The sequence below is a fragment of the Gymnoscopelus microlampas genome, assembly GCF_963454915.1.
Source record: "Gymnoscopelus microlampas genome assembly, chromosome: 17".
Classification (NCBI taxonomy): domain Eukaryota; kingdom Metazoa; phylum Chordata; class Actinopteri; order Myctophiformes; family Myctophidae; genus Gymnoscopelus; species Gymnoscopelus microlampas.
In genome coordinates, this window is record NC_139954.1 from 29,568,496 (window position 1) to 29,583,007 (window position 14,512).

The following is a 14,512-nucleotide window of genomic DNA, read 5'->3' on the forward strand; positions in this document are numbered from 1 at the left end:
ATGACCTTGTCCGTGACCTGTGGGGGGCCCCTGTAGAGGTTCACGTTTCTGATGTGGTCCTCCCATGTGCCATCAAATGCAATTCGTAGCATTCTTGTGTAGACGGTGCCATCCAGGGCCTTTTCCTGCTGTATTCTTGAGTGTCCATGTCTCAGCATTACTGATTCTACTGTAGCCACAAACAGCCGCCTCTTGCGGTCATCTCCTATCACAGATTTCCACACTCACCTTATCCCGTACAAGGCATTCCAGGCAAGTGCCCTTCTGGCCTTCAGATCCTGTTCCGTCGAGGCAGTCCAGGCAAATTGAAATGAATACACACAGTAGTTCATAGGCTGATTTTATTTATGTGCTTCTGTTAATCCAAAAATTATGAGATCATTAAGCATTCAAAATAAATTACATAAACATTCAACAATTGAGGAATACAATTGTGGGCAATGGTTAAAGTTATCCATTAACAATTAGAAACAAAGACTGAGTTCCCTTAATTCAAATACTAATAAATGCCAAGCATGTATTTTATGTATGTTACTGTAGATATTTAAAAGTTCTTTCCAGTGTACACACATCACATTCAATAATTACCCCTACAAGTCTCACATCGACTTCAACTACTGGAGCTTAAAGGTCCAGTACTGTTTATCCAACAATAAACAAGCTACGTAACCAGTCTTGTCCTGCCTTCACATTGTCTTTAATTACTGTACATTCTAAGAGTCAGACAGATGTATGCTAAAAGGACAGAGCATGTTTAAGGGAAGGTTACAAGAGCTACAGGGGGACATCACTGGTACACTGAATCTGCGGTTAGTGTCAGTGGTACTCTAAAAATGTTCGCATCAACACTATTATTACAGTAAGGCAAATGTTTTGAATGTTCTAGTCTTAAGAACCAGTTCCTTAAATAGACCCTGTTCCGTCTTCACTGATCAAATTGGAGTATAAACTATGCAAACGAAAAAGGAATGTATGTAATCTGAATGTGGAACATGGAGATGCCACTGTACCTACAGAGAAAACAAAGCATCCCACCAGCAGGTTTACAGCAGTTCCCCAAAACATCACAATATCCAAAAAGTGACACTTGCAAACATAATAATCCAGAACAGATTGAGCATGGGAGTACGTCAGAGGTAAACATGGAGAGATATGACCTGGTAAGACACAACTCCACATTAAAATGGTACTCCAAAGCGTTTTCCTTTTCTTTTTATACAATACAACATTTTCAGTGGTTGTCTGCCTTTTCTACATTTTCCACTTCTATACCTCCAGTGCAATTTTCCCAGGGTAGCAAAAGCTGAAAAAGAAGGCTTGATTTTTAAACAAGACCTAATTCTCGGTGGAGTCTAAGAACTCGTCCTCAGTGATGATCTCCAGCCTCTTCAGGACTGCATCTGTGCTGGCTGCTGGGTAAACTGCTACTGGGAGGTGGGATGATGGGTAGCTTAGTGAGGAGCTATCCAGGCGAGGGCCCTGGAAGGAAACACAAAGCGTGCAGAGGAAGGGCGCCAGTTGAGTTATGGATGTCAGCGAGCGTTGTGTCAGGAGGGGGAATTCCAAGCGCTCTGTGGATGACTCCTCACTCAACCCATTTAGTGCCTGGAATAGAGTGACATGACATCATCAGTATGGGACATGGACATATGTTTGGGCCTGATCACCCACACAAGGTGTAAATGTGTGTCTACCTACCCCATATCTTTGCTGTATTCTTTCCAGTACTCTGGCCACATGAGGCTTGCATTCCTGCTCTCCTTCCAGAAGAGCATTCTCTGGGCCACTGTAGCGATCTACATCCACCTCAGGGACAAATGCCCAGCGATACCTGCACATACACACCCCACCCCGATATTCTGCTTGTCAAAGATATGCAGCATTTGGAGGTTGGCATTCAGAGAAAGGATGCAAAATGAATGAAATATATAAGAAGGACACCCAAGCAAGATATTCCAGTGTTGTGATTCTTACATCTGAAAGAGGGGCATCCTTCCTGGAGGAAAAGCCAGGGAAGTATCTAGAAACTTGCAGGCTGACAGATACATATTCAACTCTGGCTGGGAGAAATGCACCGGGCCATTCCTTTCGAGTGCTCCACGCACCACTTTGGTCAGCCTAGGTTGTACGCAGGAAAATATACATTGTATTTGAAGCTTGTATGTAAAAATTGTGACACAAAATAATGATGTGGATTTGTGTCTGTCATAAAAGATGGAGTTTGATAACAAACTCACTTTGAAACTTCTTTATCTTCCTGCAGGGCTTTCTCTAGCCGTACAAATGTGCGGATCTGGAGAAAAAGAAAGTGTAGAAAAGTATTTAACAGTGTAGTAATCAAAATGGTTCATTTTATTACAGCCTAAGGAATCAAACATTGTCAATTTGACGCTCTTTTTCTGGTTCAACCTGCCACACTGACGACCACTAGTTGAGCAGACTGGCTTTACTCAAACATTCTTTTGAATTAGGCTACGTCTGGAAATTTGACTATTCATGAACAGCAAAGTTGTTCGAGAAAGTGCTTGAATTGGGGCGGTATTCACCGGTACGGAGAAGGAGTTCTGCTGACTTTTGCTCAATATCTTTTCAGATGGGGGTCCATGACCAAATACATATTCATTTGGGGTCCTTGACATGAAAGTATTTGAGAACCACTGGTATACACATTCCTTTTTAGTCCTAGACCTGAAAAGTCAGTAGCCTTTCAATATCTGGCCCACACAAAGGGCGTTTTGACCAATCCGACTCACAAACTAAAATGAGTTTGACACTCCTGTAATAAAACAAAAATTACCCATCTCAACTTTTGAATATGCTCTGATGAAAGCTCCTTCCAAAATGTGTTAGCCTGAGGTAGCAATGAACAAATGTGCATTTGAGTCAACAGTCGTGCATCTTTATTATTTGGAAGGCCACTATTTCTACCTCGAAAGACTATGAGCACCTATGGCAAAGGAGGCAATCAGAGGAGGCGCACCTTCTCTACATCCAGAGTGACGTAATTACCCATCTCAATCCTTAAGATACAGTCATTGTGAATATAAGGTCTTACCAGTTCAGTAACCATGATAGGCCAGAGGGAGGTGAGGTGCTGAGGTGAGATACGTAGCAGCAGTACGCGGAACATCAGGAAAATCTGAGCTGAAACAGCAGGAGTCTGGCTGGTACGCAAGGCCTCAGTCAGACGCTCTGAAGAGAAAGTCACTTTGAAATATACAGTATGTCTTATTAGCCTGTTAAATCTGAAGGTACATTCACATTAACACACATACCTTGGATAAGGGGAAGATAGAGATGATACTGGTCTAGTTCTCCACTGAACATGGCAAAGGCCTGGCGCTTCAGCAGCATGGGCCTCTGTTCTGCACTAGCGAACAGTTTCAGGGAGCTGCTCTGCATACCTAGAAGGCACACATGCATACAAGCCAAAAATATAATGGCAAACACATATTCAAGCATATCGGAGATGGATGACATCTATACTACTGTGCATGTCACGTCATGTAATTGACTTCGGCCTCAATTCTGCTCTATGATAGTTTTGCAAACAAAACAATCATACTCAGGCTTGGTATTAATTAAAGATTAGTTAAGAATGTAATTGAGATAAATGTATTGAGTCAAGTAATTGGGTTTGTTAATACCAGGGCGATTATAATTATAATGGTAATAATGATTGTAATGTAAGTACTAAATACCTGCGTGTGACCTATGATGATATTGTTTACCAGTTTAACATTTGGAAACCTGGCAGTTATAGAGAAATATCATAGAAAAGAGAAGTAAAAACCTCAAACATGGGAACGTATGTCGTAACTAGCCTGGGTAGGAACCCATGGTTAGTGCAAAATGGGTTCATTTAGACCCTGAGAGGGTAAGTGTAACCACACGGGTTGTTAAGAACTATAAAGGTGGAGAGAGACATTCACACAAGTGACGTGGCACGGAAAGCCCTAGATGCTATTGCCCGTTGCAAAGTTTGAAACCATGCCACCACCCATGTGCCGCCAAAATCTACGCGTCACCGACTTTGATTCCAACTTTTTTAAACTATATATTTCTTCATCCAAACACAAAGAACCCTCCACACTACAGAGTCTATAAAAAGCTTTTAAAAACACACCCAACCCAGCATAGCACTGCTTACATCAGCTATTTTGCAAGATACACTCTTTTTCTCCCACACTTTTTATCGCGCACTTTTTTCCCCGCCGGAATAGGGGGCCGGGACTTAGCTGTGACGTCATTTGATGGGTCAATCTGGCATGTTGTGAGTACTTTATCACTCTCTGATATATATATTATTAGGAGTAATGAGGCTGTGGGCATATTGAAGCTAGGAAAATGTAAATCTATATGGCTGAACCCATATCTAGGTCATATGTACCGATAGAATATTGCAGGTGGCTGGAGGTACAGTTAGTTAGTGGGGACTGTAACAATAATCTATAAATTGCGTTGTGTGTAAAAAGCGCTCTGAGATAAGCGCTCTTTTGAATACCCATTTCTGGAGGCGGTACTTACTCATGAGGTCTTTGAACATGGTCTTCTCATGAGTCAGGAGGTGGTCAATGATAGATCTCCAACTATAGAGACAAGCACCGGCCATTAGATTAATTAATTCAGTTTTGCAATATATTAATCTAATCCTGGAAACAGTCTTTTTTAACACATAATGTACACTGAGAAGTCAAACAACACAATATTTAACTGCTTGGTTTCAATGCAACAATGAGTTCTATATATTTGTTCTGTTAGTATCCTTACTGGGGCGTGCAGGAAGCATCCATGGTGAAAAAGAGTGGTTCCATAAAGAGTTCAAAGGCCTCTTTCTTCCAGGCTCTTTTGGTGTAGGCGTATCCGCTCAGGTTGCTCAGGAGCTGAGCACCTGCTCCAAAACTGGGCATGTTATAGGCACTAAAAGATAGGAACAAAAAGCCTTAGTGGAACATAATAATTTGCACTTATAAAGAGACCAGTAGAGTGGAGAGTCGTAGTGTGGCCAGTGTATGAGCTGCTGTGTATATCAATGAAAAGCAAGCAAGGAAGATTTAAAGCTACAATCCCTGAATCTTATGTCTGTTGTCTCCCTCTCCAGAAGGAGAAATGTAATTTCAACGATGTCCGAACTACAATAATGTCCAAAATGGTGTTCCGACTGCTTCAAATAACTTTGACATTGTCTACCTGACATTAGAAGTTGGGAGACCATCTCCAATCACTGCAGATGTGCCAGTTATATTGTATTATTACGCCGCTTGGTTGAATGCTTGATTCTGATTGGTCAATCACAGAATTCAGCGGTCTGTTATTTGTCAGTTATGACCACTGCTATCAATAGACCGATGGAGACAACTCACCTGAATCAACCAATTAATTAAGCAATCCACAGTGCTTGGTTTTTGCTTTATTCAAAAAGGCAGCCATGAAAACAAACGCACTATGTCATTTTACATCTAAAAAGTACACAAAAATATTTTTGAAAATATTTGAGACGAAAAATAGGCAGTTTTGTGTGCAGTAATGTTGATTTATATTTGATCAACACTTCCTACCGGAGTTTTGCAAGCCGACCTGTTGCCCTGGACACACCTGGCATAATTTAATGGGCTATCTTTCTTTACTGTAAGCAATTAAATATTGTTTTTAATCAATGAAATTTTTTTATTACATTTGGTGTCAATGTATTTATTGCTTTATTAAGTAGCCATGTAATAAGCAGGATATTGAATGGTGAGCAGGTCTTTGTTGAGAAATAAATCCCTTTAGGGACCCTGACATGAATCACCCTGTCTGGGTTTATTTTAATTAATTATTACTAACAAACTGTGAAGAGTCGTGGTAGAATTATATTATATTGCTATTATAGTTGCTTATATCTAACCTACACTCTATTATAGAGCCTTTTAATATGACATGATATTTTGTAGCTTGTAGGAGCCAAGATGTCCCCCCTAGGCCTGATAGCTATTGTTTTGGTACATCCCGTGTTGTTATGGTTCAGCTTGTCCATGTACAGTTTACAGTTTAGGCATTTAAATTTAGCATTCATTTAGAAATTTAGCAGACGCTCTTAATCCAGAGCGATTTACAGTAAATACATCATAATACATCAAATGCCTAGCAAAAGTAAATAATAAAGTAATACATAAGTAAACCAATAATCTAATAATAACTAATACATACGTAAACCAAGAACCTATCATCAGCCTGTACATTGAAATTTAGCCTTTAGCCTATGTGTATTACACAATGGCTAATAAAGGAATCTGAATCTGAATCTGAAACTAAACACACATGCCAGGTTAAATTGTTGACCTGGCTGCTAGAGTATAACTATGGTCTGATCCTTATGTTTGTTGGCAGAACTACTGTACCACAAGCCACAAAGAAGTTCGACTAACTGAGGCCTGTGACTCCTCGAACCTGAGCCCCGGTCGGGTTCTGGGAGAGGTGATGTGATGATTCTTCCACATCAACAAGATATTCTCCCACATCAACAAGATAACAAGAGACAACAGGGTGGGAGCATCAACGAGACACCAGGGTTGGTTACCGCAACAAAACACTGATGTGGTCCAACGATTAGCACTGGTCCGTGCCCAGAATCTCCCTCTCTAGGGTATTCACAGGGATCGAGTGCCCAGAATCTCCCTCTAAATAACCATACAAGTCAGCAAGGTGGACTTTGATTAATCTCTCATATACTTTGCTGACAGCTTGGTGGGGTGGGGAGGATTAGGTCATACCTGGTGGGGAGACTGTGGGGAGAGTTAAGTCACGGCCAGAAGGTATTTAAGCAGAGGCACATTGAGAGCACGGGGCCTTCTGTGGGACACGGGTTTAGTAACTGGTAAGAAGGACTGCTTGTTCACTTATTCTGTCTATTATGTACAAAACTGCATTTCAATGTATCGCGCAAAATACTTAGTAAAGATGTTCTGCAATCTATTTACAGTGTGTTTGAGTCTATGTGTCTTTGTGTATTCCTATGTGATCCACTGCCGCACGAGACCCATCCAGGTGCAAAAGTGCAACTTCAGAAGCCTGCTAGATTTAACTTAGGTCACATACGGGGAACCTGAAGTAATGCTTACCTGTGGTTCTTCAGGTAAGGGAAAACATAATACATGAGCCGAGAGATGAGAGGAACTGCCTTCTCCTTTTCATCACTGCGATACACCATGTCCAGTAACGGGGCCAGAATCTACATACGGTAAATAGAAAGCATATTAAGTTCACTTGCACAAAATGCTGACATATTGGCCTCCCCTCACACACTAAATATAACAATATATACGGACAGGTGACAAATTAAAGGAAAAAATAAACTAGAAAATGTGCTCCTCGGAGCACAGGTCTCCGCCAGTACTGTTCCTGATTAATCCTGTCTTACCTATTCATATTACATATTGTCACGTGTCACTTGACCAATGTTAGCTTGATCCCGTTAGCTTGACCAATGCTACCTCACTTCCAAAAACATAAAAGGTTTTTGGAAGTGACACACCTATTTATAGGATTTTATTTCGTCATGCGTCTCGCTAGCCAATCAAAAGCATTGGTGACAACATATTGTCACGTGTCACGTGAAGCTTGACCAATGTTAGCTTGGCTAGGGGGGGGGACACACAGCGTGACGGGAACGAAAACATACTCTCCACCTCTGGCGGAGACAACAACGTGTCTTAGTAAGGTTTTGGGCCAGAACAGCTTCAATTGCTCCTTGGCATAGAGGCATAACGTTTCTGGAACTGTACTGGAAGGATTGCACACCATTCTTCCAAAAGATATTCCCTCATTTGGTGTTTTGATGAGGATGGAGGAGGTCGAGAGTGCTGCCCAACACGTCGGTCCAAAATGTCCCACACTGACCCATCATCCTATCTCCAAATGACCCTGTTTCACACGCACGCACACAGTGTGAATCTTACCTCAGCCAAGAGTGCCAGGGCCTGCACGCTGTAAACAGAGGGGGCAGAAGAGGAAACCATGGTGCTGCCCTGAGCCACTGAGTCTGGAGAAGAGATAGAGGAGCAGATAGAATGGATAGTGGTTGAATAACTATGGAATAAGTTATTCCACAGTTATTCCGAAAAAACTATTGTGTCGCTTTTTTCTTGTTGACCTGACCATTTCTGCAACCTGGTATAATCAGATGACAATTAAGATGTAGAGACTCATACAAGTAATGTATGTATGAATGGACATATGCCTGTGTGCAGTAACATTAAATGTTGTGCAGTAGTATTAATGCATACATCAACTGTAAGTATTAGTGAAATGTCTGTATCTTTTTCTGTGTCTTCATTGGTCTATGTTGTGTTTGACATCCATATAGTTACCATAAAGTTCACCTTCGGCCTCTGCGTCATCAGGCTCCTCAGCGCACACCTGTGGTTGAACTTTCACCTCCAGGTTGCGGCTGAGCCAGCTGGTCTGCTCCAGAGACGCTCCAGCCACACCTCCCACTGCTTCCAGGATGCGCTGAGTCACTTCCTGCATGATCATTGCCAATATCGTTATCATAAACGCTCAGTCATTTAAGAAACCCTTCACCAATGCTGGAAGAAGTACAATACCACAAAATAAGCAGCACTACCACGATGTAGAAATACTCTACATAATGTTACAAGTAAAATTCTATAAAAGTAAAAAAGTATTCAAATCAAAATATATTATACGAAGAACCAAAAGTAAGTGTTGGGCTTTTATGCCTTTATTTGATGGTACAGTGGAGATTGACAGGAAACGGGGGGAGAGTCCGGGAGTAACAGGGAGCAAAGGTCCACCGGGCTCAGGAATCGACTCGCTGTCAGACTGCATCAGAGCCTGTGGTACGCGCCTTAACCGATTGGCCACCAGCACCCCATGTGACAATAAAACTGATTCAGATTCTGAACTGGTACCAACTTATAATGAGCATTAGTGAGGACCAAATATATGAAGATAAGGTTGAAAATGTCCTCCTTTAATTACTTACCTGAAGAGATCAGATTAAGTCTCTAATAAATACATTTTTTATTGACTGGTTCTGCCGTGATTATTTTACTCTTACTCTACTCCTCATTTTATTGTCTTTTATTACTTAATTTAGTTGAGTTATTATTACATCTTATGCTGTCTTACTGCCTTTGTGTTATTGTACAGTGCATTGTGACGCATTGTTCCTTTATTTAGTTTTATGAAAGTGCTATATAAATAAAGATATTACCAGGGTTTTACCAGGGTGCATCATACCTGCAGATCTCTAGTGTCCTTCTTATTATTGTCCAGGTTAGGGAGCCGGTTAACAACGTTGTTGAGAATTCTGTGAAACAGAAGCCAAGTATTAATTACTTTGTTGTTTTTTTTTTACCTTTTTATTGGTCTGACCATTAAAAAGAACAAACAGGTCAAACAAGCAGTTTATGATTCATGGCACTGTGTAAAGTGTACTGTGCACTGCGTAAAAGAAAATGTATAAATAAAGTAACACAGACCCCAGCAGTAAGAAGAAGCCCGGAGGTGCCAGGTTAAGCTGGACAGACTCCCGCAGGAGGCTGAGAAGAGGAACAATGTTCTCCTGCAGTGCCTGAGTAGAGATGCTACGTACAGAAAGGCAAAGTGATCAGATACAGTTTGCACATTTAGAGCTATATTTAGCTGACTGTGGCTAGAAATAGGGAACTGAGTTGTAGATTTGTATGTACCTCTGGATATAGGCGTAGCTGAACTGTAACATGGGGATGTCTACCAGGGTGGACTTCTAATTGATGTCATGGACGCAAGAAGAAAAAGGTACAACATTAAGTGATATGAATCAGCTCATATTAAGAGAAGTAGAGTGAGTTATTAAAGAGTATAAGAGTTTGTGTCCATCTCTTTACCTGGTCTCCTTTGATCTGATGTGGTTTCTTCACCACTTCCTTGACTAAGTGTAGTATGTTGTCTGCAAGCAGGGTGTTCAGTGATTTGACCAGATCCACTATGGTCAGGCGAGATTCACTGGCCACTGGCAAAATCTAAGGAGAGAGAGAGAGAGAGAGACATACATGCAAACATTTAATCATGTAACCAACACATCGCATCACTTAATGCAAGGGTTCCCAAACTGTATCAGCTTGAAACCCAAAAGAGACATTTGGTGTCTCCCCGGTACCCAAACGTACAAAATATTATAAATACTTATGAATGTATTCCTTGTGAAGGAATTATGAATGTACTTAAGCACCATTTCAAAAATAGTGAAAAAAGTCGATCCACAAGCTCACAACGCGAGTAGAGTGCTTACCTTGATTTTGTGTCTCCTCTTATTTTTCCTGCTGCTCCACACTGCTCCCACTGAGGCCATCAGTTGAACCCCATACTGACCCGTAAGAGGGATTAGGAACTCCAGGATTCGCTGTCGTAATATCTACGAAACAAAATAATGGGTGTTAAATTAGCTCTTAAAGCAGACTGCTGTGATTTTTCTTCTGGAACGTTCTAATGCTTAAATGCATGCTTCATCATATGACGCTGTCGCGTGCTGAAAATAGCAGATCTACATGCTCACAACGCGTCATGGATGCAACACGTTGTGAGCCAAGAACTTATTGGCCAACAGTAAGGTAATAAGTGAATATCCTTTCACACACACACACACACACACACACACACACACACACACACACACACACACACACACACACACACACACACACGCACACACACACGCACACACACACCTTGGTGCTTCTGAAGTAGACAGAGGTAGAGGTATGCCTGATGTACTGGGTGGAGTCACAGCTCCTTTTTTGAGAGTCTTCCTTCCTGATCACACCCCATAACAGTGCCATGCTACTGAGCATGTGTGGCAGCTCCTCGATCACAGCGTTGCGTGCGTTACGTACATCTGCAGCATCACAGGTAACCAGGGACTGACGCAGCGAGAGAAGAAAATCATAAGAAAACATTTAAAGTTCACAGTTAAATCAATATTTTGTGTGTGTGTGTGTGTTGATGAAGAAAAATTATTATATAATTTTAAATGTTGTTTTGCTTGTAGCCTATTGTCCTGTGACACCCTTGTGCTGTTGTTACAACTTAGATATGTTTTGGAATACAAGGGGGTGTCTGAGAAGCAACGTGCACCTGGCACGGTAGAAGGAAATCAAGGAATTAGAGAGAGCTACTTTAGATTTTAGTGAGACTGTGAGAGGAGAGACCAGTCATTCTATCTTTGTATGTTTGCACAGCTTAATATGGTGTGTGTCTGATACAGCTCTGTATGTAAATACATCTTTCCATGTCATTTATTGTTTAAACTTGAATCAAGGTGTTAATCTCAATAATTTCAGAGTCTTAATTCTGCAAGAACTAATTAGACTGGATAGCCATAAGTTAATTAGTAAGGATTCCACATCTGTGTGTGTGTGTATGTGTCCTCACCTTCTTATTGTCCAGTAGACAGTGGTGTGTGATGGTAGTCAGGCCTTCTAGTAGGGTGAGAGGGTAATCAGGGGCAATGTTTTCTTTCCTGCCACCCAGACTGGTTAGAACACAGAAACATAAACATGAACATTAAAACACACAGCAGCTTCAACTTGATCTAGAGAGCAAGAAAAACAAACACCTGGATCAGCACAAGTGAAAAACAAGCAAAAGGCTAGATAAAGATACGTCAATTAGCTCATAGCTCTATTGTTAACTTCCAGTCCACCCCAAAACGTGGTATTCAGTTAACACACACTTGCACTCAAAGGACCACAATGTAAATAAGCTCTTGAGATTTTTTGTGTTTTATCCTTTTGACAGATCTGTACAAATAATATTTGTATTTGCATTTTTGACAATAAAAAACGTCAACGTCTAAAGGCATGATTTGTTGGGAGTGAGTGAGTGAGTGCATGTGTTGCATGCTATTGGTGTACCTCTGATTAGTTTTGCCTCCGTCGTGCTCATACAGCTTCACCTGCTCGTCTAAGTTCCGGCAGATCTGAGCGATGAGGGGAGCCACGATAATGCCCAGCGAGCGCCCCAGGTAGGGAAGAGTGGAGCACAGCAGTTCCACCCAGTGCGGGTGCATAGTGTAGCCGTACTGTGGCTGAAGTGCTCTGGCTGCTGCGGACACAAACATGCCCTGGGCTGTGATGGGATGGCTCTGGACATACTGGGCCGCCTTAATGGACTGCTGGAAGAGAACGGCGGTCTGCCACTCCCTGGCGAGGGGCGTGCTGGCTGTGGGGGACTTGCGGAGCTCTTCCTGGTGTCCGGTTGCCCCTGCTGTCCCCGTGGCAGGGACGGCCCCACCAGGCCACACATGGTACTCCAGCACTATGAGGGCCCGGAGGAGTTTGAGCAGCTCTATCTGTAAGGGGTACTGATCCTGTCCGCCTCCGGAACCCAGGTTCACCAGGCTCTCCTCTGACAGCCCCCCCTGGTCCTGCAGAAGCTCCACGCCCTTTGGGCCCCCCTTGTCTATCCCCCGCTGGCTGACATACATGGATGCAGAGAGGGTTAGCAGCGCAAACTGCTGCACTTGACAGCCGGAGAGAAGCTTTCGGATGGGCTCCAGACTGGAACCATCACCTTCCTGCACCCTCGCCACAGAGCGCAGTTGGTCCACGAGCCGGGTCAGCACCTCCACACTCTTCACCTGCACGTCCCTGTTCCCCTGCAGGTCATGTGGACCCAGGCTCAGGTAGGAAGGGTAGTGTGACCGCAGGATCCGCAGGCACAGGCACACCAGCAAATCAATGAGCAGGGAAGGGGACACGGAGGGCGTGGAGGAGGGCGAGAGCAGGTGGCCGTAGAAGCCCATACCATCCTGGGCCTGTTGGTGGCGCTGCAAGAGGTTGGAGACCAGGTTGAGATGGGCGGCAGAGCTGGTGTCCAGAGAGGTGAAGGACAAGGCGTCCACTAGATGGCGCTGGGCGCTGCTCTTCAGCAGACTGTCGAGCAGGGCCAGGCCTTGTAGCAGATGACGCCAGCCACCAACCGCAGGGTACAGCAGCACATGGCGGAACAGAGAGTCAATGGCCTCCCTCTTCTCCCGCTCCTGTTTCAACAGGCGAGACCTGGCCATGGACTCGAGCTCAAGGTCCTCTTCATCCTCACTCGTCATCGAATCGGACGCCTGCGTGTGCTCAGACTCCACCCTCTGCAGGCCGTTGACCACGCCTCCTTCCTCAGTGCTGCTGTGATAAGGGACAGAACCCGAGCTGGAGTTCTCCGTGGACACCTGGGCACCGCTGGTGTCCGCTGACTCGGTGTGTTCGCTCTCTCCCTCCTCATCCTCCTCCTCCTCCTTTTCTTCTTCCAGCGCGTCCCCCTCTTCCGTCTCTTCACTATCGCTTCTGGATGCCACCATAGTGTCCAGTGCTCGGGGGATTTCCGGGCTGCTCTCTAAATGTGTCCACAGGGACTCCCGGTCCACAACACTCATGTAAGTCACAGTGCAGTCCTCTGTTGCGGTGACATCCACAGATGCCCCAGCACCTTTAGTGGAGCTTCGACCTCTGTTACTCAGAATCTTCAGATTACCTTTAGTGGAAAGAAAATATATGTATAACAAGACTTATAGGCTAAGAGATAAGACAATACATGCTTATTAACATACATTTCACACACACACACGCACACACACACACACACACACACACACACACACACACACACACACACACACACACACACACACACACACGCACGCACACGTACCAGCAGTGAGGTTCTGTTTGATGCTCTGAATGGAGCAGCGCTGGGTGGAAGGATGAAGCAGTAGTAATAAGATGGGCTCCAGGATCCGAGCCACGTCATTGAGGGACAGAGCCCTGATCAGCCAGCACTGAGCTGCAGCACTCATCGAGGTGTCTGAGCCATTCAGACTATCCACCACAACGCAAAGGCACCTAAAACCCATGTTCACACAGACAGCAGATTGAGATACCAAACAATCTTCAAGAAACGTATTATAGTCTGTGCACACATTTGTACACTTTCAGAGTTAAATTTACCAGTAAGACTCCCTAATCGGGAGATAAGCGACCGTAGGTCACATGTATACAGAAGAGGGCTGTAACGAGCTGTTGGTGTGTGTGTGTGTGTGGTGTGGGAGAGAGAGTGTGTTTATAGGGGAAAGGAGGGATTGTTTGTGGGGGGCAAGCCCCCGAGTTACGGCATTTTATGTGAGCTGCAGTGGCAGGGGGTCCTCCACTGGGGGCGCCACCACTTGTGCATCCGTTCTGGAGCACCAGGAGTGGGTGGTCCCCGGGAATGCCCCGTGAGCAGCCCCGTTGGGGTGGTCATTTGGTAATTTGTCCACATGTGCTCATTTTTTACACTTGGGGGTCCCCGAGGCAGCTGGGGGTCCCTGGAGCTCCGGGGGTCCTTGGAGGGTGTAGTTTGGCAGGTAAGGAGTGTGTGTGCAAAATGTGGCATGGATCGGGGCAATGGGTGCGGAGATATGAGCAGGGCAAAAGTGTGACGTGTGTGACGGACGGACACCTGGAGCAGCTTTCTGTAGTAAGTGCGACCTACGGTCGCA

The 14,512-nt window shown here is 44.0% G+C and overlaps 1 protein-coding gene across 2 annotated transcripts in view; it reads right to left on the bottom strand.

Annotated features, from left to right (window-relative positions):
• Positions 1–327: 327 nt before the first annotated feature.
• The window catches only part of dop1b (DOP1 leucine zipper like protein B), a 29,936-nt gene continuing 15,751 nt past the window's right edge, over positions 328–14,512 (bottom strand). For both annotated transcript variants that reach the window (XM_084084867.1, XM_084084868.1), the window contains exons 19-38: positions 13,687–13,877; positions 11,898–13,509; positions 11,416–11,515; positions 10,713–10,904; positions 10,277–10,399; positions 9,873–10,007; positions 9,696–9,751; positions 9,486–9,590; positions 9,244–9,313; positions 8,349–8,502; positions 7,938–8,020; positions 7,101–7,210; positions 4,771–4,920; positions 4,528–4,589; positions 3,276–3,404; positions 3,056–3,192; positions 2,238–2,293; positions 1,975–2,118; positions 1,699–1,831; positions 328–1,605 (exon numbers count right to left, since the gene is read on the bottom strand). In XM_084084867.1, the coding sequence (XP_083940993.1) occupies positions 1,336–1,605; positions 1,699–1,831; positions 1,975–2,118; positions 2,238–2,293; positions 3,056–3,192; positions 3,276–3,404; positions 4,528–4,589; positions 4,771–4,920; positions 7,101–7,210; positions 7,938–8,020; positions 8,349–8,502; positions 9,244–9,313; positions 9,486–9,590; positions 9,696–9,751; positions 9,873–10,007; positions 10,277–10,399; positions 10,713–10,904; positions 11,416–11,515; positions 11,898–13,509; positions 13,687–13,877 (4,012 nt within the window). In that variant the 3' untranslated portion in view covers positions 328–1,335. The remainder of the gene's footprint in view (positions 1,606–1,698; positions 1,832–1,974; positions 2,119–2,237; positions 2,294–3,055; positions 3,193–3,275; positions 3,405–4,527; positions 4,590–4,770; positions 4,921–7,100; positions 7,211–7,937; positions 8,021–8,348; positions 8,503–9,243; positions 9,314–9,485; positions 9,591–9,695; positions 9,752–9,872; positions 10,008–10,276; positions 10,400–10,712; positions 10,905–11,415; positions 11,516–11,897; positions 13,510–13,686; positions 13,878–14,512) is intronic.